General features: G+C 43.3%; 2 protein-coding genes across 7 annotated transcripts; both read right to left on the bottom strand.

Moving 5' to 3' along the window:
• Nucleotides 1–403: 403 nt before the first annotated feature.
• Nucleotides 404–19,981, bottom strand: LOC147603835 (uncharacterized). 6 transcript variants are annotated; one of them, XM_086796223.1, is made up of 7 exons: nucleotides 19,689–19,981; nucleotides 19,223–19,403; nucleotides 4,097–4,372; nucleotides 3,439–3,532; nucleotides 3,221–3,328; nucleotides 2,869–3,070; nucleotides 404–2,767 (listed from the first exon to the last, which is right to left on the bottom strand). In XM_086796223.1, the coding sequence occupies exons 1-7, from the start codon at nucleotides 19,916–19,918 to the stop codon at nucleotides 1,804–1,806; spliced, it is 2,055 nt and encodes a 684-aa protein (XP_086652349.1). In that variant the 5' UTR covers nucleotides 19,919–19,981; the 3' UTR covers nucleotides 404–1,803. The 6 variants fall into 6 exon arrangements, with proteins under 6 accessions (XP_086652349.1, XP_086652350.1, XP_086652351.1 ...); XM_086796224.1 differs by having other exon boundaries at nucleotides 2,869–3,064; XM_086796225.1 differs by having other exon boundaries at nucleotides 19,223–19,295.
• Nucleotides 4,807–6,312, bottom strand: LOC147603836 (uncharacterized). Its single transcript, XM_086796066.1, has 2 exons — nucleotides 6,179–6,312; nucleotides 4,807–6,055 (listed from the first exon to the last, which is right to left on the bottom strand). The coding sequence occupies exons 1-2, from the start codon at nucleotides 6,301–6,303 to the stop codon at nucleotides 5,188–5,190; spliced, it is 993 nt and encodes a 330-aa protein (XP_086652192.1). The 5' UTR covers nucleotides 6,304–6,312; the 3' UTR covers nucleotides 4,807–5,187.
• Nucleotides 19,982–26,065: the final 6,084 nt, after the last annotated feature.

Below are 26,065 nucleotides of genomic sequence, written 5' to 3'. Positions count from 1 at the left end.
CTAAAGACCTATTGTGTATGCATATATACCTTGAGTTACTCTAGGGTCCGACTAGTCTCTAGCTCGATGTTGAGGAGCGTTATATATGATTTGGAGCCTATGGTTGGGTGCTGAGTGCTATCCAAACCTCATGATAATATGTGTTGATGATCATGGGGATGCTTGGATATGCTTCACGAGTATTTTATGCTTGGATATGATTCACATGTATTTTATGCGTGTATCGATTTTGGGCAGACATACAAGTGGACTTGTTACTTGGGTGTTTCACATATCCGATCATACAATAATGCCAACAATGCTAGTGTTGTCTCTTTTTAGATTAGATTAGTGTAGAGATCTCTCTAGCAATAGAAACCAAACCACTATTGTTTATTTTGAAACGAGAAAACTCAGATTCTGTACTGCATGAAGCATAATTCCAAGAGTTTCATTCTACTAGGATAAAAATATATCTCAACAATTCTGGTGATATCATGTCCATAAAAATCTTGGACCATGGACCTAAACAAATGTGTTTGTTAATCTCTCCCATTACATCTATGTGACCACAATGGATTGATTTCCTTTATATCCCATTGATAAAGAAGAAAAGAATCGGTGCATGCTAGCCCAAGCTGACATCACTTTGGCTTAATAGAAGTGTCCATGCAAGAGCATACTCAACTACAAGCATGCAAACCAAGGAGCATGCCATGCTAGCATACCACAAGTTCAAGGGCCACTTCCATTGTTTACTGAGAGAAAGACTTGGTCCTCTTCGGCAAATTATTATGAGGACCAAAAATTTATGGCACTTCACTTTGCTTGCATGAGATACAGAGATACCGGTGCAAACTCATGAGGCGGTAAAGAACGCGAGAGGACTAAGGGCAAACACTCATGACATCGATCTCAGGCATCACACAGCTAGAGAGCTAGACAACGAGGAGACAAATGACCCTCATCCCACAGAGTCCTCACCACCTCCAGACAATTGGCTGCATCAAAACACCCGTAGGCTTGTCTCAGGACGACTATGAAACTCAACATCTCACCGGCGACCATCTACCACAGACGACCAAAAAGGGCCCATGAATCCTGGACATGTTCCATGGATGCATGTGAGGTTCAAGATTAGGGTGCTGATTTCTGCCTTTGGCTTTGCTTCCCATTGGCCCTTAAAGGACGAGGTCCTCACCTGCCTCTACTTCAAGGTCTACACACAGAATGAACTTGCAGCCCTAGCAATGGAGTACTTTGGCAGGAGGCACTTTAACATCCTTAGCGCTCACCATGTGACATTTGTTCACTTTTAATTTTGTGTTGATGAAAGTCCTAGGGGATACTTTGAATCTATCACAAACTACCTGCACATCGTACTGCTTTGGCCTCACAGTCAACTTTGGCCTTTTTAGCAGACACTGATAAATATCTGAGACACCATAGAGATGTAACGCCACATGAGGTGGACACTGCTGCACCATACACCATTCAGGAGGACGATGGCATTCAAGGGAAGAATAGAATCTGATGAGCTTTGACTCTCTTCACTGTATACACTGGCCTATGTGTACATGGGCACATTTTCTTTGGTAGATGTTACTTTTTTCATGTCTCTGTCATTCTATTCAGGGATCATATATTCTCATTCTCAGTCTCATGGACCCTCTCTCTCTCTCTCTCTCTCTCTCTCTCTCTCTCTCTCTCTCTCTGTGTGTGTGTGTGTGTGTGTGGCTGGCAAGTAACTGATTTTAAGCAGACAATAAATTAAGAATTTGTGAGAGCTGACTTTGAAGGGTGAAGCGATACGCAACATTGTCATTAAGCAAGGGCATGTGTAAGCCTTTGGAACCAGAGAGAAATCCAAGATGCTGACTCTTCATCACCCTTGGCCATGCAACATTCTGTCTTTCGCTGGACAACTGGCACCAGCTTTCCAACCGCGCCCTCAACTTCGCTGAAAAATTGTTCAATACCTTCCTGCAGCAGCAGTAGCCTCACTGCATTCCTGATTCTATCCTCCCATTTGCTTTCAACTGCATCCTCAGCTTCACTTGCAACTTGCTGGGTTTCACCCTCTTGCTCCTTTGCACCATCTCCAACTTCTACAACTTGTGTAATGTTTACACTTGGTCGAACTTCCATGGAGGGACTGCTCCCCAAGATCTTCCCATTATTTGTTGTGGGTACTTCGGCTGTAGACACCTCTCCTCTACTTTCAGTTTCTTCAATTAGACCCCTCTTCATTTCCTCCACAACCTCCTCCATCTTATTCACAAACCTCACAAGTGCCTTGTGCATTGCAGTGTGCAGAATAGAAGTCGGATGAGGAGGTAAAGCTGCCAACTCTACTAAATGAGCTGCTGTTTGCTTCTGCTTTTCTTTCTGTTGTTCATCACTTACGTTGTTTAAATATAAAATGAGGTTTGAAACAGACTTGTCCCATGATACTGCTTTTGGGTCAGAAATGACATCAGTCTTTGATGGGTCAACTTCTGATTCTGCCTTTGTTTCTGTAAGTGTGTTGTCCAGTAATGCAAGTACCTCGAGTGCTAGTTTCTCGAATTGTAGAAATACAGAAGGACTGTAGTACAGAGGGGTCTCAAAAGACTCATTGCTTCTCATGAAACTGAAGCTATCATGGGATAGAGTAAAATCTGGCATCTTCTTAAAAGTGGCCTGCGCTTCCTTGATTGCATTTCCAATAATCTCACAAAAGATCTCTTCCAGGCCACGAGTTCGCTGTTGAATCTCAAGGCTCTGGTTTAGAAGCTTCCGGTGCATACTGCAAAATCATTAAAGATAACAATATATAGGTCAGTTCTCAAGTGAAATAATGTTACTGCAGATAAGCCTTTCACATGAACGGGGTGCAATGGGGGCAACCTGTTTCTATCTTCTGCAACAGCCATTCCATGAAGATTCAATGATTCTAAAGGAGTCAACAACTTTGGAGCAAAACCCAGAATCCATGTCTCAATAAATGTCCCAGCAGACCTTGAATGGAAACTGATAAAAAAGTCATTGGTCTCTCCAGGCAGAATACTTCCAGCTTGAGGAACTATAAAAAAACAGTGCCCTCCTGGACCTGACATACTCGTTTTCAGTAACCGTCTCAACACAAGTTAACATTTATCATTTCTAGTCCTGACAGAAACCCATGAAGTGGCATGGAATCAGCCTTCATAATTTTGCTTCTTACCCACACACGTTAAAATATGATACATTTGATTCTCACCCTTTTCTGTAGCTTCCACAAGGGTTACTGCAGGTTGCCGCTGCCATTGGTAGTAAAGACTGGTAGAGCCCGTATTTCGTAACGTCACCAAGGAACTTACATGTTCTCCTGTTACATTAAAACATCACATTCGATTTCCTCATTTATTCAACATTTCAGAGAGGTTTGATTACAAAATAAAGTTCCATGTCCTGTAAAATTTCAAAGGAACTTTGAACCTGGTTTTCCATTCAAAAACAACTTTGTGTGACTCAACTCTGCTGTAGGTCCAGTCAATTCACATGAACCAGACCCCGTCTCCAATTCTTTAGCCTGTCAAATTTTGTTGTTTTCTTGTAAAACTCAAGTATGTCTCTTGCAAACTTTTACATAAAGGGAAAATTTGCTTCCTGAATCTCTCATGGACAGACTCTGCAGCATGTATGGTACCTAAAATTTTGCTCTTATGAATCCTAAAAATATACCGGTTCAGTGTTACTTTGTTCAGTTTTTTCTTCCGTTTGAACTGTATAATTCATTGCTAGCCTAGTCCCAATCACCTGTTATAAGCATCAAGAAAGAGTCTAGTCCCATGTAACTGCACATCTTGTTTGAAAGTTGTGTATTCTCAAAGTTTAGATTGCTAAAAGTTAAACAGCCAAACACATGGCAAAACTTGGAGAGTTAACATGCAAATGCTTTGCATAGCCATCCACGCATATGATATTTAAAAAACAGTATATTTTTCTTGACCAAAAAATAAAGTAATATGTTAATCTTATGTTTATGCCTGCAAAACATAAGATAGCACATTAAATAGCATAGATGGCTTAATCACGCATAGAGACATACATAACAAACAAAAATTTCCGCCACAGATATACATAGAGCCATCACCTCAAGACCAGGGAATTCAGGCCTGTGCAGAGTCACTTTTGCAACCTTCTTTTCACATTTCTCTAAAAAACGTTTGTACGCTGTAAATGTACTCTGTTGCTTTGTATTTTTGGAAGCTGAAGCGTCTGATAAAAAATCATGAAGGTTTGCCTTATTGGGGGATCCAATCTGCTCCATGTCTTTTTGATAACCTTCCCTTAAATAGCAGATTGGTGTGGAGTATAGGTCTCCAATCCGAGGCTCAACTGTCCAGTGATCTCGGAGACTCATAGCCCACTGATTCATTGACCAAACAGCAGATTGGCTCAAGATTAGCCATGTCATTTAGAACCTCATGACCCTTACAGGTCAACAAGCATCTAATCTTTTAATTTTAAATTTCAGTACAAGGTGCACCATAGTCAGCTTATTTTCAGAAGCAATAAAATATCACAGCTTTAGAAAGCGTTTATTCACCATCTAGGTTGAGGAAATACCAAAAACAAAAAATCAAGATGGAAGCTTTCTTGTATAGCAGGAACAAAACAGGAAAAACCTTAAGTAAACAGAGATGTTAAGGTCAAGAGGGATGCTAGCCTTTTCATGAGGTAGAGGATAAATATCTAGATCATAGCACCCAGGTACGGGACGGGACGAATACGGCAAAGTATAATACGCGTATTATACGTCTTTTTCACAGGGCCAAAATAAAAAACACTAGTTTAATTACATTTGGTCGAGACATGTCACATACATGTTTAAAGTTGAAACTTGAAGTGTTGAACTTTAAGACTCAAGACTGGAGTTATAACTTATGAACTTATGAACGTTTAAACTTTAAACTTTAATTTTGAAAGACAAGGAGAGACTTGAGTTATGAATCATTATCATGCTTAAAGAGATTAAAGAATACAAGATAATCATGAAATGTACTGAGTACTCATGAATCTAAAATCACAAAATGGGAATCTTGAATCCTGAATCCTAACATAAATAAGGACGAAGCCGCAACATAATAACAATGAACATATGTCATACATAAAAATGAGCCACTAGTCTGTAGATACTGGAATGTGGCATACAAAATGTGACTCATGAGTCATTCATGAGAGTCAAGACTCGGACTCTGAGCTAGAATCATCCCCACCATGGTCACGGTCATGCTCATCCTCCTCACTAACACTCCAATCACTAATGCTGGCCTCTCCCTCTGGCTCGGGCTCTGCCTCTGCTCTTGCCTCTGCCTCTGTCCCTACCTCTGTCTCAAGGCCCCTGCCCCTGGCTCTGCCTCTGCCCCTGCCTCTGCCTCTATCCCTGCCTCTGCCCCTGCCTATGGTGCTGGTCCTCGTGCGAGTCTGATGTGCAAAAGAGGCTCTCTCTGCTGCAAGGAAAGCCCACACTTCATCTTCTTCGTCACAAGGGTGCACTAGCTCCTCCATGCGAATCTCAACCTTGAAAGTGTCGGGATTGATCTCATTGATTGCTTTCATTTTTTCCCTCTTTCGAAGAAGCTTCAGATTGGAATTGACAAAGACAAGACGCTTTAATTGTGCAGGCAACAAGCAATTTCTTTTCTTTGTGTGTATAGCCGCAAACAAGCTCCAATTTCTCTCACAAGCGCCGGAGGAGCAATCTTGTGAGAGAACCCTCATAGCAATGCGCTGTAGCTCGGCACAGTCACCACCATACTTCTCCCACCAACTGACAGGTTTAAGCTGGGCATCTCGAAGACTAGCTCGTGGTGAGCCAAAATCAACATCATGCATGTCGCGAAACCGAAGAAGCTGGGTCTCGAGAAGATCTTGCGTTATTGGGTCTCTCTCCACTTTGGTGGTGTACTCTCTCCATCCCACATTTAGCTCGCGATCATGTCTCTGAGCATCTTGTCTCCAAAGTGGATGCAAGATGTGGCTAACAGCATGAATTGGACGATGAAACCAATCCCATCGTGTTTGCCATATCTCCTTGATTTCATCCATCCTTTTGACATAGAAGTTTAGAACAAAAGACAATAAATTAGAATCTAGAATACATTATAAGAAAAAAGACTCAAGAGTCAAAAGCGAAGAACAACTTACATCCTACAACTTGCAGGTAGCATACCTATTATCATCAAAGAGGTTGCTTGCATTGAAGGCCGCGCCCACCTTCTCCATGAACTCGTAGATGAGGCCCATGGTGCATCCCTCCGAGTCGCTAAGGCGTAGTGCTGCGATCAATGGCTTCATGAATGCTACAATGCACTCCGCATCATGCCAACAGACTGCCTCATAGATGAGATCCTCAAATCTTTTGCCCTTTTCGGTGCGGCTACCATCCCATGAAATCCATCTGTCATCCGTAATCATACGCCGCAAACCACGTCGACATTTTACCAATTTTTGGAGGACAATGAAGAGGTAGGCAAAGCGGGTACTTGAAGGGTTTGCGAGCTCCGTCTCACAATTTGCCCGATAGATACCAAGAGCTCGTTGCTTTCTTGTCACATAGTTTACCATAAACTCAACCTTCTTCACCACATCCGCCACCCATGGTATGGCTCCCACATCTTCAATTAGAAGATCAATCGAATGCGAAGCACAAGGAACCCAACTGATTTGTGGATAGTCTCTCTCCACTAGTGCGCCGGCAGCCTTGCAATTGGATGCATTATCTGTGACTACCGCAACCACATTCTCGCTTCCCACTTGTTCTATTGCTGCCTTTAGATGCCCATAGATAAATTCAGCTGTATGTGCCTCCCCGGAGCCATCTATGACAGTCAAGAACATGGTGCCGAGACAACAAGAGACAAGGATATTTAAGAGAGGGCGGCGTTTGGTGTCCGACCACCCGTCACACATAATAGTACACCCACACCTTGCCCATGCCGCCCATATTGGTGCTAGCTCCTTCTCAATGTCCATGACCTCTGCCTTCAATTCTTTGGTGCGAAGAATCTCATATGATGGAGGCTTGAATGTGAGCCCCGCATCCGCCACCGCACTAAGCATGTGTAGAAAAGCCGGCTTGCGAGCATGATCAAAGGGCACATTGCACTTGAAGAAGTATCGCCGAACTCTTCGTCTTGCATTCTCATGCTTGATTTTGGCCCAACTTTGTTGAAGAGACTTCTTTGGCACATTTGGAGGTGGAGGGCTTGGGGTGAAAGATGGATGTGCACCACCGCTATGTGGATGAAAAGAGGCTAGAGCTCGAGAAGAACCGGCAACTGATGATGCGGGAACATCCTGTTGTGGTGAAGTCTGGGAGGAATCTATGATGGAAGGTGCCGTACCTTGAACCTCAACTCGGGCTCTCTTTCTGGCACGAACAACACTTGGATCTTCACCCAATTTCTGAATGACATCATCGGGAATGTCGCTGGGACACACATCAACTCCCTGGCCAGTAATGTGGAGAAGGTGAGCTCTAACACGCGGTGCACTGCCGGTGTAGACAATGTTGCAATGCTTGCACCGCCAATTTTTGTCGGCCTTGTTCTCGATCACTTCATCCCATACCGCTAATTTCTTTCTCCCCATGTTGCGTCTCACACGAGTGCCGCCGCCTGCGTAGCCTGTAGGTAGTAATAAGTATGCGTGTGTGAGTGTGTGTGTAGATAGTATGTAATATGTATTGAGACGAGAGAGAGAGAGAGAGAGAGAGAGAGAGAGAGAGAGAGAGTTATGTTGCTGCCTTGGGGGCTTGAGCAAGGGTGGGTGGGGAAAGGGGGCCGGACAGAGATGGGAGAGAGTACCGTACCAGCAGCCAGCACAGCAACGAAGCGAACGGCGAACTAAGGGGTGGGGAAAGAGGGCCGGACAGAGATGGGAGAGAGTACCGTACCAGCAGCCAGCACAGCGACGAAGCGAACGGCGAACTAAGGGAGAGAAGGGGGGGGCGGCGAGCAGGGGCGAAGGAGCGGGGAGAGAGAGAGAGAGAGAGAGAGAGAGAGAGAGAGTAACATACAGGGTACCGTACCGGAGAAAGGGGGGCGGCAGCGAGGAAGCGAATGTGAACTTGGGCGTGCAGGTTCGGGAAGGAGCAGAGCGCACCAGAGCGCACGCGGATCACAAAAAAGCCCAGGCATAACGTTAAACGTTAGCCTGGCAAATTTTTTAATAAAAAAAAAACCTCACGTTTTTTTTCAAAAGGACGTTTTTTATCCAAAAAAACGTCCCGTCGAGTATTTTTTATAAAATACGCGTTTTATAGCTGCTATGATCTGGATGCTATATGATAGATCTCCTACTATAAATGATTAGGCTATGTCAGCTGGGTCTGGAGGTACTTAGTGCTGAAAATGAGAAGTGCCTGTGTATTGGAGATCATCTTCAGCCTTTTCCAATTGTGTTTCTGACTTGTGAGCTCCAGAACATAAAATGCATCACCAAACCCTTTCAAAGAAACCCACTATTGCAAAAAATAAAATAAAAAAATCCAATCCATAGATCGCAGCCCTCAAACCGTTGTAGCAAACCTATACGCTCATTCCACCAACCCCATATTGGACTCCGATGCTTGGCCCTCTTGACGAACACCTTCCAATGGAACATCCTATGATATGCCAAAGCAAAAACTATGGCCAAGTTTGCACAAAAGGAACCATGTTACGAATGGGAGTCTCTGCACTTTATTCTGCCGCCGACAGCCAGAACCTTATTCAGGGGGCCACAGGGGACAGATTTCCGATCACCAGATCAGTTCGTCAAATCAGTTTGTAAGGGGTGTCCTCTCGCCCCCTTCATCTTCCTCTTTGTTGCGATGAGCAGTTTTTTGTCCACTCAAGGGACAGGGTTACAGGGTCTTTGTCTCCCCATCAAGAGCTTCTAGACTCAGAGTTTGCGGATGATATAGCCGCCTACCTCTTAATCGTGGAAGGGAATCTTCAGAGATTTGCACAGGCAATCGAGAACTTCTGTTTGGCCTCAGCTTCGCAGATCAACTAGCACAAGTCATGTGGTTTTTAGGTTGGATGCTCTATGAGAATATGCGAATATGAAGCGGAAGCAAATAGAGATCACACAAGAGAGAGTAGACAGCCAAGAGAGATCCAACACTTGAGCTAAAGACTGAAAATATTGAATGTATTGAATGAAATATGAAGGAACAATGGCCATGCTTATATACATCTCATGTAGAGCAGTCGACCAGTAGCACTGGAGGACAAATGTCCACAACAGATAAAATGCCTAAAATAGCCTTAAGAAATATGGGAAAAATCCCTAAAAATATCAAATAAATATATGGATAAAAAGGGACATAAAATGGAGTAAAAGAGAGCTGGAAATGGCATGTCCAACACCTCTCAACTCCAGCATGGGGTCCGACTCCCATACGGGTAAGGAGCTCTTCAATAGTATCTCGAGGAAGAGGTTTGGTGAAGAGATCAGCAATGTTGTCCTAAGAAGGAAAATACTCCAGTGTAATGATGTCGTCGACGACCAGCTCACGAACAAAGTGAAAGTGGACCTCAATATGTTTGGTCTTGCCATGAAAGGATGAAGTTCGAACCAATGCCAAGGCACTCTGGCAGTCCGTAAGAATACGGATCAGAGAATCTAAGAGTACATCAAGATTGCTCAACATCTAGAACAACCATAACAACTCACAGCAAGTATCCAGATAAGCACAGTACTCAGCCTCAGTAGAGGATAATGAAACTATATTCTGCTTCTTAGATCTCCAGAAAATAAGACTGGAACCAAGCGTGAAGCAATAACCAAAAGTGAATCGTCGAGTATCCTGATCACCTGCCCAATCAGCATCAGAGTATCCAACAAGCTTACTGCCTCCTTTGAGAGAGAGACCATAGTCCAAGGTACCGGATAAGTATCGGAGAGCCCTCAGAGCGGCCTGCCAATGAGAATGTGGAGGAGCGGAAGAAAACTGACTGAGAGTACTGACGCTGTAAGAAATGTCGGACCTGTGTAAGTTAAATAAATAAGAGAACCAACAAGCCTCCGATACTGTGTACTGTTCTCGAAGAGGGGAGAGGGATCATCACGGGAGAGCTTGGAGTTAGGATCCATTGGACAAGAACTTAAATGGCACTCGATCATCCCAAATGTCTCCAGAAGCTGTTGCAAATATCTGTATTGGCTAAGAAACACTCCATCAAAAGACTAATAGACCTCCAGAAGTCCTAAATCAGTCATCTCAAAGGTGAGAGCTAAATCTAACAAGAGTTGTTTAATCTTGGCAAGATGTGAGCCAGTGATCAATAAATCATCAACATATAAGACAATCAAGTAGAACAAAGACATAGAGATTGTTGTCTGCAAAGCATCTCTGGAATCAAAGGGAAAGAAAGAATGCATCAATCTTATCATACCACACCTTGGGTGCCTATTTCAAACCATAAAGGGCTTTGTGCAATCTATACACCACCTTACCCTCATGTCCGGGAACCTGCAAACCTTGAGGTTGTTCAACATACACCTCCTCATGTAAGTCACCATTAAGAAAGGCAGACTTGGCATCCATTTGGTAAACCGGCCAGTGCTCATGAGCAGAAAGAGCAAGATTGTCCGGAAGGTGGTGTATCTGGCTGTAGGAGCAAAAGTTTCCTCATAATCCACACCCTCAATCTGAGAGTACCCCTTCGCAACTAATCTGGCTTTGTGTTTGTCCAAAGATCCATCAGCATGAAACTTGGTCTTAAAGACCCACTTGACCCCAATAACCTATCGATGCAGAGGCCACCAGTCCACATGTTCCCATGTACGATTCCTCTCAATGGAATCAATCTCGGCCTCTATGGCTGCTCGCCACTCTAGAAGAGCAAGAGCCTTTTTAGCTATAGTAGGCTCATATAACTGTATCCTTGTACTCATCAAGGCGAGGTTACAAGAATAACAAAGCTGTTGTAATCTCCAAGCTGGTGTCAGAGATTGTGCTGAAGAATCAACAAGCTGATGAAGTTCCATACCGGTTAGATGAGAATCACGAATATTGGTTTCCAACCATCGTGGAATCTTGGGGACAATCCTCTGTTGCACAAGAGCAGGAGGAGGAGAAGCAAGAGGAAGTGGGGGTGGAGAGGCAGGGAGTAAAGAAGTTGATGGTGGAGAAGCTAGTGGTGGAGTTTGGGTTGCCAAGGAAGGAGGAGGACGGAAAATATTGAATGAAATATGAAGGAACAATGGCCATGCTTATATACATCTCATGTAGAGGAATCGGCTAGTAGCACTCGAGGACAAATGTCCACGATAGATAAAATGCCTAAAATAGGCTAAGAAATATGGAAAATTTCTCTTAAAATATAAGAAATATGGGGAAATCCCTTAAAATATCATATAAATATATGGATAAAAAGGAGCATAAAATGCAGTAAAAGAGAGCTGGAGATGACCATGTCCAACATCCTCGCCCACGCCCCAGATTGGCATGTGTGTGTGTGTGTGAGTGAGAGAGAGAGAGAGAGAAAGAAACTATTAGGCAGTGTGGCATGAGGCAAGGTAGCCAAAAGGCTAGCCTTAGGGCAGCCAAGACAAGCTACGCTAAGCGGCTGCTGTGCGCAACAGCCAGGCCAGCGCAGCAAGGCAGCTGGCCCACCGTGCAGGCCCCGCCAGCTTGAACCCCAAGGGGTTTATGTTAAATTTCGGGGTGCTTGCATACGTGGCACCCCGTGGGGCCCCAGCATGAGTGGTCACCTAGCCGGTGACCGCCTCGGTCTAGACAATGGTGCAAAAGAGTTATGGACACACGTCCGTATGTCCGTGCATTTGCTGGGATTCAAACCCAAGTCCCTGCCAAGGGAGGTGAAGCTCCTATCCACTACGCCGCATGCACTCGTGATATACACACATGTCCATAACACGTTATAGACATATGTCTACAAATGGGCCCGTCACCGGTCATTGACCGGGTGACCGGGCCCGTGGGTTGCCACGTATGCAGGCACCCCGATATTTAACGTAAGCCACCCTAGGGCTCATAGTAATGCATCCAAGATGGCGCAGAGCAGGCAGACAACAGCTTTGATGCATGGAAAAAAGCAGCACAATGGTTGTGTGCACAGAAAGAAGCCAGAAAAAGCATGCGCAGGCAAGGATACAGAGAGGCGTTTTAGGATAAAAACAGCATAACGTTTTTTGGAAATAGCAAATGTTTTTTTTTAATAAGCAAGAAAAGGGGGAAAACTATAAGTCAATAAAAAGCACATCAGTTTTTTTGAGAAAAGCACTTCAGTTTTTTTGAGAAAAATCCAAAAGCAAGTAAATTCCTTGGTTTTTTAGTATAAAAGAGGATGTTTGCTTATGAGTTCTCCACATTCAAAAGTCTATCTCCTGAAAGTACTTGGCTAGCTTCCAAGAGTGGGATTGGTACTTGAGTACGTAGACGAACGGGATTTTTAGCAACACTTCATCTCGACACAGGAGTTTTCCTTCAGCAACAGCAAATTATCTTGGGTTTGTCATCGTTGATGAAGTACAGAGCGATCGTGGGATAGACGAGAATGTTCAACCTGACAACAACCATCAGGACCACAATGTGACGGTCGATTGTCATGCAAGCAACCTTGGAGGGTTTGGTGACATCAAGGGGGTTGGGACAGCTTTAGTTGCACCCTCTTTTACTCCAAAACCCTGTAACGGAGAGAGGAAACAAAAGACTCAAGAGAGAGTTGACTCTTGGCTTTACAAATGGGATACGCCCTTTGGGTTCCATCCTTTTCCTAAGGATAAAGAGATACATATGGTACAAGGATTCCTGACAAGAAAAGCCCTTACTTGGTGGAAAGAATTACAAGTGAAGCCCACAATGTGGGTAGATTTTGAGAGGGTTTTCCAAGAAGAGTTATGTCCAAGTTTAAAAACTTGGAAATGAAAAATATGCTTTCGACACATATTTGCAGAAATTTAGAGAGTTTTAGGCTCAGACAAATCACATGGACCCCATTACTATTTTGTAATTCTTTGTGGATGGATTGTTTGATGGTTATCAGCTCCAGATCAGAAATAATCGAAGCAAAACATTGGACGATGCCATCCGATATGCCAAGATTTTTTATGAGACCATGGTGAAGAAACAATCAAAGAAACCCCAACAACCCGTAGTGGCATACCAAGCAAGATCCCAACATAAACGAAAGTTTAAGCATGGGAAGACTTCGCGAACTCCTAACGAGACCCAGAGTCAATCGCAGACCACTGGTGACCCCAATTTGAAGAAATCGAAGAAAGCAAAGTAGACTCTTCAGTTCATTAAGGAGGACTTGTGGTCAGCAAGGGCACATGAGGATGAACTGCCAAGCAGTCAAGGGCAAGTCAAAGTCAAAGGGAGCCCGTGCGACTGAGATTAAAGATAAGATTACTTCTGTACATACTATTGTTTCAGATCAGAGTTCTTGCAAGGGTTGTAGCTTTAATATGAAAGTTTTCAGTCCTACAGACCATCTTAGATGTATGGGTCAGTCGGGGAAAATTGTACACATTCTTTTTAACCGTGGAAGTACTTAGTAGAGATGCCTCCAAATGTGAAAGTTTATCCAGTCTTGCATGTCACTTGACTACAAGAGATGCTGGGAGCTGAGGATAACCTTGTTACCCCTCACGAACTTGTTGAGGTTGAGGACTTGAACTAAGAGGATTATAGATTTAGGGGCAAGGCAACTTAGGAACAAGTTGATCCCTGAATATAAGATTAACTGGAAAGATGGGGCGAAGGAGGACTCGACTTGGGAGCCAGTAGCTAGAGTAAGCATTTTCCTAATTTCATTTAAGAGTAAATGTTTTGAAGAGGGGAAGAATGTTATGTACTTGGACACTAATCTATGGATTAAGGATCTCCAATGAGGTTAGGAGGCACCAGGATTATAGTAAGCTAATACTTGGCTAGGGTTCCTGGATTGATAAAACAAACTAATGGCCTATTATAGCAAGTTAGCTTTTTATGGTGTACTTATTACTATATAAGTGAGAGCTGGGTTATTATGAGACACATGTTACATGCACTGAGGTTGATTGTGGTAATGCACAACAAGCCTTCTTTAAACCTTTACTTTGGTGAGATCTTTAGCATCCATTCCCTGAGTAGAGAGAGAGAGAGAGAGAGAGAGAGAGAGAGAGAGAGAGAGTAGAAGAGAAAGTAGACAACACAATATTGGGTCCCAAATACCCACTGAGGGCGCACCCCCCACCCCCCACTCCCAAGCAAAAGTATTTGCTTATATTACTTCTTTGGAGAACTCTTGCATAATGATCTAAGACTACCCAACACAAGAACGAGGAAGATTGTACGTCGGCTGAGAATCTACCAATCCAAAGGCACTGTAGAAAACTCCTCTCGGCCACTTACGCAAGTCCAGGATAGCTATAGGACTGCACATATGCTGGCTGAATGTTGAAGAGGAGCTTCAATGCTTGCCTCGAGAGGAAGCAAACTGGTTGCTGATTTTGATGACTAAAATCTGCTTGATCACTTGACCAATGATGAATGATTTGTGCTGAATACAAGATTTTTCTTATATATGAACACCTGCTACTGGCCGACCAGATCATGTTGTCGGCCAGTTCTTTATTAAAGCTAGCGCTTACAGCATTTAATGCTGCACTTACTTCTTCTGCCCAATCTATGCTGGCCAACTGCCCAATGGCCACGATTTGTTGCTGTAAGCCCATTAAGCTGGCTGACAGAGCATAAAAGCTCCCTCTTACTGTTGGCTGCCTCATATGGTGGTTCAAGGCTGTAAACAGCCCCAACCAAGCTGCCAACTGAGGCCACTAGCCCCGCTGGCCCATAGGCATGCCTAACTAGCCTCTACATGCTTACTACATATGCTAATGCTTCTGATGAACAAACCTAATGCTAAGGCTGATTGCTACATGAACTTATCTAATGGGGTTCTCCAAGTGGGTTAAGAGGACTGACTCCAAACTGACCTCTATGGCTCAGAGACTGACCTACGTAGTGCATGGCTGTCCCCGAGGGCTCACAATGGGATTACGTTGTACGACAAATGTTCCTAAAAGGTACTACTTCTGTACAAATGTTGAGCTGATGATGATAACAGTGTGTAACTGTGTACCCCAGTGCAGGGTGCATGACTCACCATGTGCGTGGCATGAGCATGTCTGCTCTCTTGGTCGAAGTTGACCTTCAGTGGTGCATCTGCACAACTGTGTTGTCACCGTAGGTTGACGTGTTGAAGGCCTATGGGCAGGCTTCAGTGGTATGGGACCCCAGAGTTAGACAGGGGCCTATGGGATTGTGCAAGAAACCCTAAACTTGGCTCGGGGGAGATCGGTGGATGCCAGTCACGGTTGGAAGGTGAGCTAGCCTACTACCTAATGATTTGGTTAAGGACTAACCTTGGTTTTCAGCTGTGTTGAGGGCAGAACGTACACAAAACTTTGAACGAGCACTGGAGCTTCCCCCCATCAGCGCGCCTATGGCCTTCGCCTTTGCCCTACTCCCTCTCTCCGCCTCTACCTTCCGCCTCTTGAGCCCCTACCTTAGCCCTTCCTACTCTGTGCTTCAGCCCACCTCCTTATCCGTCCTTTTGAGCTCCCGCCTCCCTCTCCTTCCGGTCTACTCCTACCTCTTTTGTTTGGCCCCCCTTCCTTTCCACCAGCCCCTCTTTTGCCCCTTTCAATCAGCCCCCCACCCCTTGCCCCCCATGCATGACCCTTTTTCGCCACCTTAGCCCTATCCTCTCCCTCATCAAGTGTTTCAGCTTTCGGGTTGTTTTTTCTCTTCAGCGAGTGTCGGCATCTTCTAGTCTTTGCACCTCCAGGAGGACTCCATGGTAGCCGCTCCGTCATGCCCCACCGAGGCTGCCGTCCCTTGCCTTTCCTTCTTACAATCGGAAAGTTTCGACCCAAAACCGAAACTCCTTACCTAACACCAGTAACAATCAATCGATAGCATTGCGGGATAATAAGCAGACCTCCAACTCCCTACTTTGACAGTCGCCTCCCTCCCTAGAGGCCTTCACCTTGGTTTGCAAGATTGGGTAGCCACCCAACATGTGGATGGCTCAAGGATCTTTTGCAAGCAAGCCTTATCGGTGAGCTCGGAAAGATCATTGACATTCATCCTTTGCGGCATGAATACTACCATGTTGAGTTTGATCCGCCTGCAACATCGGACAAAGGCATGCAACTGAGCCCCGTCGAATTGTGTACGGCCCAGGCCTTCTTTGTAAGGTGGCAACACGGCTTCAACCCAGCATCCGACCCTCTGGCTGGCATCTCAGGCTTTCCCGTCTCGCAGTTTGCTTTCTTGGTCTCAAGAAGAATACCTTCCCCTCCTCCCGGTGGTAGGTGGTGTTATCGAGAGAGTGATGGAATCCCTCCCTCCGCCGCTTCAGTTCTAGCTCGGACAGCTAGGATTCCATCTCTTCATAACTGCATAGCCTCTCCGGAGTCAGTTCCTCATGTCATATTGCTTACAGAGAGTTGAGCACTCTCGCCTCCCCGGCCAATGCTTCAGTTGGGACACCTTGCTAGAACTTGTCCCCATCGTCAATCCAAGAGGGCACCTCCAGTAGCCACCCCCCCCCCACCCGCCCCCCCGTTCCAAGTTCAGCTCCTCGTCAAGGGGGAGGGAGGGATCCTCCTTGCCCCCAAGAGTCAAAGCACTAGGGCCCAACCTCTAAGGATCCCGATGTAGGAGAGTGGCAAACTGCTCCAATACGAGACGAAACCACCATATCGGACTTCCATGCAGAGCGGCACCGCTAGGCGCACTAGTCTGGTAGGCCATAGGAGGATACAGTTTTGTCAAAGAACCGTTATGAACACTTATCTCAGCAACCCCCCGACGGTGATGCTCCCCCAACAAACATCGAGGAACGAGCCCTCAGCCCGAGAGCATTATTTGACAACTTTGGAACCAAGTTATGGTTGTCCAACGCATTCCATCCTCAGACCGATCGCCAGACAGAAATAGATAATCAACTGGCATTTGATGTTCTCAAGTCGTATTGCCATGATCATCAGTCGAAGTGGGAACATTATCTTCCTTTGGTACAACGATACTCACTCATCCAATATTGAGATAGCATTTGGTTGCCATTTCTCATCACTTCTTACGAGGATGGTGTTGCCTTCTTTGGAGGCCAACAAGACCACAAACATTTTCCAAAACCATTGAGTCAATAAAGGAGCGCTTCACCAAAGCACAGGAAGCATACACTAGGCAAGCTAGAAGAGATGTCAATTATAAACCAGGGGATTGGGTGTATCTCCAAATGACAAAGCAGAGATTGAAGCAAGTGGACAAGTGTTGTCCCAAGCTCTCGTTGGCCCTTTTCCGATCATCCAAAAGCTCAATGATGTCTCCATGAAGCTAAAGCTACCAGACAGTTGTTGAACTATGCATAATGTCTTCCATGCCCTGAAAATTTGATAGCTTAAAGGAGAGACAATTTGTGGTGCCTGATAGTTTTAGGAGTCTCTAAGAGGGAGGTATGTTATCCCTTTCATACGAGAATTACCAAATGTGGTAGCTAGCAGGCAGTAATCTCAACATTTCAAGTTTCCAATTCCACGAGGAGTTGGAGGATTGAAGGATGGTTTATGTTCTTCAAGGACCCGAGGAGGTTATGTTTTTTATGTCTTCCCATGGTCATATGCTAGAGGAACATCAACTTCAATTGAGCTCGTTTCTTAATACATGGCTATGTGGATTTGATAGACACGTATAAACCTGATTTTGGAGAGAATTGATGCACGTAGCTAGATTCTCCTTCATTTATTTCCAAGAGTGGAAATGTCCTAAGTGGGGAGGAACGTTATGTACCTAACACTAATCCTTGGGGTCAAAGACTAATCCACCATGGTTAGGTGAGCCCTAGGATTAGGAAAAGTAGGCAGATTTAGGTGGCTAAGGTTTAGATTTAATAAAACCAAGGTTATTGCCTATTTATGACTGGATTGTTATTTATTGCAGCAATAAGCACTATATAAGTCAGTCTTCGGTTATTATTGATTCAGTTTGGTCTGGACCTCGACCAAGAGGCTTACTCCTGCCATGGACATGGCGGTTCACAGGCAATCTTGCCAAGGGTCCTTTAGAACACGCTCTAGTGCTATGGAACGCTAGGGTTGACAAAGTGAAACCTTAACCCCTGGCGCGAGGGTGGTTGCGGCTGCAACCTACACTTGGGTGGTGAGCTTGCATGCACCCTTCTATGTGTTCTAACCCTGTGTGTTTAGCTTGTGTATCATGTGATCTTATCAAGGGAGCTTTACAAGTAGGTTGCCCATTTGCGGAGGTATGCTTGTTGTGAGTATTCTAGATGGGCTGTTGAGGTACGCATGTGAGTGTTCTAGACGGGCTGCCGAGATAATCCTAGCATTGTCTGAAGCTTGGATCTCTTGCTTGGTAGGTCTCTGGCAAGGGGATCCATTGGAAGAAACAACATCAACATCAGCATATCTTGTTTACATACTGTATTCATTGCACAGTTGGTCTTGGAAATATTGGTATGCTGGCTGGGGCTTTCCTCAGACACCCACAAAGCTTGTACAAATCAAAACTCCTTTGCTAATAAAATACCTAAGTGGAGAGAGAGAGAGAGAGTGTGTGGAAGAAACAACATCAAAATCGGCATATCTTGTTTACATATTGTATTCATTGCTCAGTTGGTCTTGGAAATACTCGTGTGTTGGCTGGGGCTTTCCTCAAACACCCAAAAAAAAAGTACAAATCAAAACTCCTTTGCGTATAAAATACCTAAGGAGAGTGTGTTGTTGGTGGTGGTTTGGGGGGGGGGGAGGGAGGGAGGGAGGGGAGCCGACATTGGCCCATCTTTGACCTCTAGTGTGGTTGTGAACTATTTTCCTATGGCATTTTTCTATGTGAATATTTGTGTTGCTAGTTCAATGAACGATTAAGATCTCCAAGATACAAGCTCCCTGTTACACCTACTCTCATAGAATGTTTCTAATTGCTGCTTTCAGTGATGTAGGATATTGTTATTGCGATAAAATCATCGAATTAGTCAAGTGTATGAACCACCTGACATATCCTCTCTTGAATTGTTTGATTTTACCTTTAATTGATCAAATTGAAAATGAACCATCCAACACAAACAAAAACCTTATCACAATGCTTGACTTCCAACATCAGTTTGAGTATTAGTTAATGGACAGCCCTACAAGGACGACTTGAAAAGCTAAGAGCTAAGTTGAACATGAATTTCAAGAACCATACCACTTGCTCACCACTATGGCACTCTTCAATTCCTCTTGCACGCCCAAGAAGCTCTGCATTTTCCAAGCGTGTTCTGTAGAGATGAGAATTCTCCATAAGCAATTCATTATCTAATTTTCTGCACTGAAGCTTTAATTTCTCCTTCAATTGCAAGTGATCCCAGCATGCTTTTGCATGACAGCTGCCACGCAGTAATAAGTAAGTCATGTATTCCTTGAGATCATATTTCCAAGCACTAGCCTTACATCATCCTGTTTGATATCAAGTTTTAGGCCCAAATTATTCCATTGACAATTTGAAAACATCTTCCGCTTAGAAGCTTGTACGGCAAATGATCCAATATGCTTGATTTCAAAATTCATGATCCCTTGTTAGTCAAACCTTCCATTCGACAACTTGACTTATCCCGCCCAAAACATTGTACGGCAAAGTACAACAGCAAGCAAGAGGGTGCAGGAAAACCTACTGGAGGGCATGTTCTTCTCTGGCGTCCTCCAGGCGCTGGAAGATGTGGCGTCTTGATTTGAGAAGAGAGGGGTCTTGGCCCTCTGAAGAAGAGGGGGTCTGACTAATCTGTTGTTGTTGATGTGAAAAGGGCCGTGGCTCGACGCCCGTATTGAAGGCCATGGTTGCTGGGTTGCACAGAACCGATGCCCTGAATGACCATGCATTCTTCTTGTAAGGTTTTGTCGCCATGCCTTATAGATTATGCGAAAAAGAAGCACTGCACGATGTTTCAAGTGGTTGCGTCGCGCGAGAAGTTATGTCATCTCGGGGGACGCCGTTTGTTATAGTGCTAAGGATCTCGATTTGAAATTTTGATTTTTAGACCCATCCGGCTTTTCTTTTTTCCATTTAAAATAAAACCTTTAAAAAAACTTCTTTTTAAACTACTTTTTCTCTCTCACTTTTCCTCTTGTCCTATGTAAAAAAGGCCCACTTTTTATTTTCCCATTTAAAACAAAACAAAAACTTCTTTTATAACTCATTCTTTTCTCTCTCTCTCTCTCTCTCTCTCTCTCTCTCTCTCTCTCTCTCTCTCTCTTATTTTTCCCATTTCCTCTTGATTGCTTGCACCCGTGCATTGTCAACGTACTTTGAAAGAACGTGTGCCCTTCCATTCATGTATAAACATCTTGAAGCGCTTGAATGAAGATGGACACTACAACCCATACTATTTCCGCAACAAGTCCTCTTCGTATATGCATGTCTTTCTCAAGTTTATATGAATAGCTTATAGAGCTCGAACGAGCATGAACATCAAGCCTATGAGGAATCGATGGACATCGGTAGAGATCTTAGAGTACATCGCAAGGTGAATTAATTTAAATTCCTTACAAGACATTCATCAAGTCATAGAATTTTCGTGCTCATTTGTGTGAGTGAAGTTTTTTTAAAAAAACCATACATGAAGTATGGCGGGGAGTTGGCACAATCCTCCCCGAAATTTTATAAACATAGGAGAATGTGCCCTTCCCCCAGATTTTCGTGCTCGTTTGTGTGAGTGAAGTTATAAAAAAAACCATACATGAAGTCCTCCCCAAAATTTTATAAACATAGGAGAATGTGTCCTTCCCCCGTTTCCCAAATAGCACTTTCGATATCAAAAGTGGACCAAAACACCTTCAATGTTGACGGTGGCCATTAGTCCTATGTATTGATTCATGATACAAAAACTCATTTTCAAATGTGGTAAATGAATTTGTAATTTTCTAATTTGCAAGATAATTCCCCATCGAACATAAGAGCATGCTTCAAGCTCATCCATTGCGAATGTCAGTCTAGCATTGCTTCCAAGTATGCTTTTAAATTCATGTTCATTCAAGCATTTCAAATATGCTCTACACTACACTAAGTATGCTACCCAAGCACACACACAAAACACGATAAAAGAATTAAAAAAAAACAATCTTGTTTTACAAGCTTCAGAGCATGGAGTGTACCTGGTTTTGATGATGATGATGATGTGTGTGTGTGTGTGTGTGTGTGTGTGTGTGTGTGTGTGTGTGTGATTGTGTGTGAACGAGCATGAACATCAAGCCTATAATTAAATTTGACATAAGATATCGATGGACATCGACAGAGATCTTAGAGTACATCGCAAGGTAAATAATTCTAAATTCATTACCACATGTGAATCTGAGTTACACGTCATTCATCAAGTCATAGGATTTTTGTGCTCGTTTGTGTGAGTGAAGTTTATTTTAAAAAAACATACATAAAGTATGGCGGGGAGTTGGCACAATCCTCCCTGAAATTTTATAAACATAGGAGAACGTGCCCTTCCTCCATTTCCCAAATAAGCATAGGAGAACGTGCCCTTCCTCCATTTCCCAAATAGCTTTTTCCATATCGAAAGTGGACCAAAACACCTTCAGTGTTAAAAGCGGCCATTAGTCCTATGTATTGATTCATGATACAAAACTCATTTTCAAATGTGGTAATGAATTTGTAATTTTCTAATTTGCAAGGTACTTTTGAATCCCCATCGAACATAAGAACAAGCTTCAAGCTCATCAATTGCAGATGTCAGTCTAGCATTGCTTCCAAGTATGCTTTTTAATTCATTCTCATTCGAGCATTTCAAATATGCTCTACACTACATGAAGTATGCTACCTAAGAACTTACACAAAACACAATAAAAGAATTTTTTTAAAAAATATTCTTGTTTTGAAAGCTTCAGAGCATGGAGCGCACGGGTTTTGATGATGATGAGATGTGTGTGTGTGTGTGTGTGAGAGAGAGAGAGAGAGAGAGAGAGAGAGAGAGAGAGTATCTACTTGCGTTTATGCACCAAGACAGCTTGTGTGAGGCAAATCAATCAGAGAATCCACTTCATCGATGATGATCGTAATGGGGGTAAGCAAGTTCTCCTTCAAGAAGAGGGAGATGATCTATACATCACTGGCTTGTGAGGTCAAGGTGGTGTGAGGTGAAGGTGGTCACACAAGCAAGCCCAAAGCCTCTACTGATCCTAGCTTTCATTAGCATCATTCATGCCAAAAGCTAAGTACATAGAGTGCTGTTATGAATCCTTCCATAGCCTATTTATGGCAGCCACAATAGAGGTGCTCTTCGTGCTTTGCTATGAACCGCATAGGATGCAATATTTGCCCGCCGTTAGATCCTTCAATAGAGCATCTACAATGAGAGGAGCGTAGTAGTTAAGGTTGGGATCCATTGAGAGGCCAACCGCAAAACGTCGTGCCCCTTTCTACAGTGGCTACATCATCATCAACGACCAGACTTTGTACTTGTGCCCTGCAAACAAGAGTGGATGGTTGTGAGACTAGGACAAGAAGCTCCTCCTCCTCCATGATAATCTCCATCACCAACGTTTTCGCCTCCACATACGATACACAATGGCTCCTCCTCCATAGACGATACACCAACGTTTCTGCCTCCACAAATGTTGTGATACCAACCAATTTTAGCTTTACTTAGCTTGCTATGGAAGGTCGCAAGACTAGGACAGGAAGCTCCTCCTCCTTTGTGATAATCTCCATCACTAGCATTTTCGCCTCCACAGATGATACACGATGGCTCCTCCTCCATAGACAATACACCAGCATTTCCATCTCCACAGACGATACACCAACGTTTCCGCCTCCACAGACGCTGTGATACCAATTTTAGCTTTATTCAACTTGCTGCCTGTCCTCGTCACGCTTTTCTTACCATGAGCGTTGTGTGCTTAGCTTTATTAAGGTTGGCTTTTGCTGTTGTTGGGCTTTCGGAATGTTGTTTTTAGCGTACCACGTGGGTCGCTCTCGATGCTTGCTTTCTTGCAAGCATCTTAAGGTAAAAAGAAAAAGACAAAGATATCTTTTTATTAAAAAAAGAAAGCTCCTCTGTTTCTCTCTCCTTCTTCCTCCCCCTCCTCTTCTTCGTGTTTCTTTTCTTCCCCTTTTTTCTTCTTGTTTCTCTCTCCTTGTCTCTCGTCTTCTCTTCTCTCCGGTTTCCTCCCCTCCTCCTCCCCTTTTTGTCTATTTTGACTCTACTCTCATTCTTCCTCATCTTTCTTTAACTTTTCTTCCCTTTCCTCCTCCTCCCTCCCTTCCTCTGCTTCCTCCTTCGCCGGCTTGTTTCTTCCTTATTGTAGGCGCTATAGCCACAGGTGATGGAGAAGGAGAAAAAAAAGCCGATCGACTGATGCAGCAAAACGGTGGCTAGAGGGAAGAAGCAGTCGCATGACCTAGTTGTGCTCTCGAGCCGCAAGCCCGTCGTCGTCAATATACTCTGTCGCGCTGCTCTCGACCCACCTTGAGATGCCTGCGTGTATGATGCTACACGATGTCTACCAGGCTTGCAAGCCTCCTTTTATAATAGATTTTTTATATTACTTGTTTATTTTTTTAAATAAGGTTGGCTTTTGTTGTTGTGGGCTTTCAGGAGGGTGCCACGCGGGTTGCTCTCGATGCTTGCTTTCCTGCAAGCATCTTAGGCTACCCAAGGTTTTTTTTTAATTATTAATTTACTCTTTCACACACACACTTCAGAGGAGCGGTGTCGGTCTATGCTATGACTACTTAGGTTTGTTGGACACTTCAAAGGAGGTCATTGAAGGTTTGTTGGACACTTCAAAGGAGGTCATTGAAGGTGGAATGAGAACCCGTCATGCCACCATGAAGCAAACAAAAGCTATAGGTTTAACCTGATCATATTGTTGCATGTACCTATTTGTTGCATGTACCTATTTGTGCTTACATTTATTGTTCTATGTATTTCCACCATGTTTATATTTCTTATCCACTAAACTTGTGAATTATATGATATTTACTACTCTTTGGATGTAATTTCAGTTAACAACAAGTTGCTCTCATCTTTGCACATATGTCCATGTTTTCCAAACCCCAAAACCCATCCTTTTGAGAGGTGTCTGTCAGTGTAGGGTTGTGAACGGGGACATGGCATTGTCCTTTTGGGAACCAAACAAAGAGTTCGTGAAGTTTGAATGTTTGAAAGGATTATTTTCCATAGAGAAATGGTGGGAAACTTCACCATCTCCATTTTCAAATGTTTGTTCGATTAATGTCCACTAGACGCCAATCGGAGTTACACTTGCACTCAAATAGGTATAGGATCTCAAGGGTTGCCTAATAAAAGCAGGGGAATCCCTCCCCATGCATCCTCACATGGGACTCTTAAGTGTGACAGTGTGGGAGTCTAACATCACTTTTCCACTAAACAGCTACAATGGAGTTTAGATAGCTGAAATTAGTAATGTATGTGGTTCTCTTTACATTTCCACACAAAGAAGATGATGTCACATACTGATGTGCAAACCAAGTTTTACATTGCAAAATCTAATTGTGCCAATTTTAGCACAATTAAAAAGTAAGCAGACTGAGTTTTCTCATAGTAGGCAAGATTCTCCTTTCACGGCTCAATAACCCATGTAAGTGGATAGCTACTTTGGACGGAGTCTGTATACTTTGGTAAATAAGTGGTCACATTGCACACAATGTTTTGATCATTATCAACATTAGAATTGTATTATTTGGGGGATTGTTACGCGTTGAGCGTAATAAAGTTAACGACACATGTTGATCGTTACATGTTGAGCATAATGAAATTATACTCATGTGTGCTATTGTTGGAGGTCAATGATCCATAAATAGATTGCAAAATAAGAATTAACATGACAGTGTAAAATTTACACATAACACAAGATTGGGTCCAATTTGTCCCCCACACAAGAGTGAGCCCATAGTGTAAAATTTACATAACACAAGATTGGGTCCAATTTGTCCCCCCCCCCCACACAGGAGTGAGCCCATGCTTCCTCTTTTGGTGTATATTAATCATATTGGCTTGAAATATCTTGTGGGACTCATAATATCTCCCACTTTACAAAAATGTGGACTTTAAATAAAAATAGCTTGCTTTATCAAACGTGCAGTCTATCTACTCAAAATAGATGTAAACCCTTAACCATATGAATTTGTACAACCTTTGTAATAAAATCATATGTCCATAAGGAAGCTTTCACATGTCTAAACAAATATATCCATTTTCAATAAATATGAGCTTTGCCCAAAATAGAATAAATAGTGTGTATTGCACAAAATCAAATAATAATCCACCGACACCCAAATTGAGTGTCTCAAAATCTTCCTCACCACCACCAGCTCGCCTTTATTATCCAACCCAAGGATCTTCACTTACATCAACCATGCTAATCAATTAATAAATTAAAATTACAAATAACCATATGAAACTCAACAAATCAAGACGATGCAACCCATACTCTCATGCATGTATGAAATCACCTTCATACACACAAAGTAAGCTACTATCACCCGGATTTAGAAAGGCATCCCAATCTAAGCCTGTCTCGGAGAATTCATAAATAATGAGAAACATGGGAATATTAAATTCCATGAATCTGCTCCTTATAACATGCCTCAGGGGTTAGAAGTAATTGTCTTCAGTTATCACAAAATCTAAAATAATCATGGATGAGTATGAAGATAAGATACAATCAAGGATAGATAGGTAGGGAGCGAGGGCATGATTAGGGAGCCATTGAGCCTCTTCAATGGGATGGCCTTTATACTTCATTAAATATCAGTGATAAATATTTCATCTTCTTGTTGTTGTTTGCTTATGATCTAAAATAATTATAGGTTCTATGAGCTCATAAATATTGTTTTCCATGATGCCACTTAACTCTTTGACAAACAAGACATTTAGAACATAATTTAGAAACATCATTCTTTACATTAGGTCAATAAAAATCATATATTACTGCTTTCAAAGTAGTAAGTATACCTCAATGACCTACGTAAGGAGGATTATGTAATTCTTCTAAAAGCAGTTGTCTAAATGGAAGAGTAATG

This window comes from Cibotium barometz, chromosome 63 (assembly GCF_041138505.1).
Source record: "Cibotium barometz isolate CiBa-2024 chromosome 63, ASM4113850v1, whole genome shotgun sequence".
NCBI classification, from domain to species: Eukaryota; Viridiplantae; Streptophyta; class Polypodiopsida; order Cyatheales; family Cibotiaceae; genus Cibotium; species Cibotium barometz.
The sequence above is the reverse complement of the archived record's forward strand: the minus strand, read 5'-3'. Positions and strand labels throughout refer to the sequence as shown.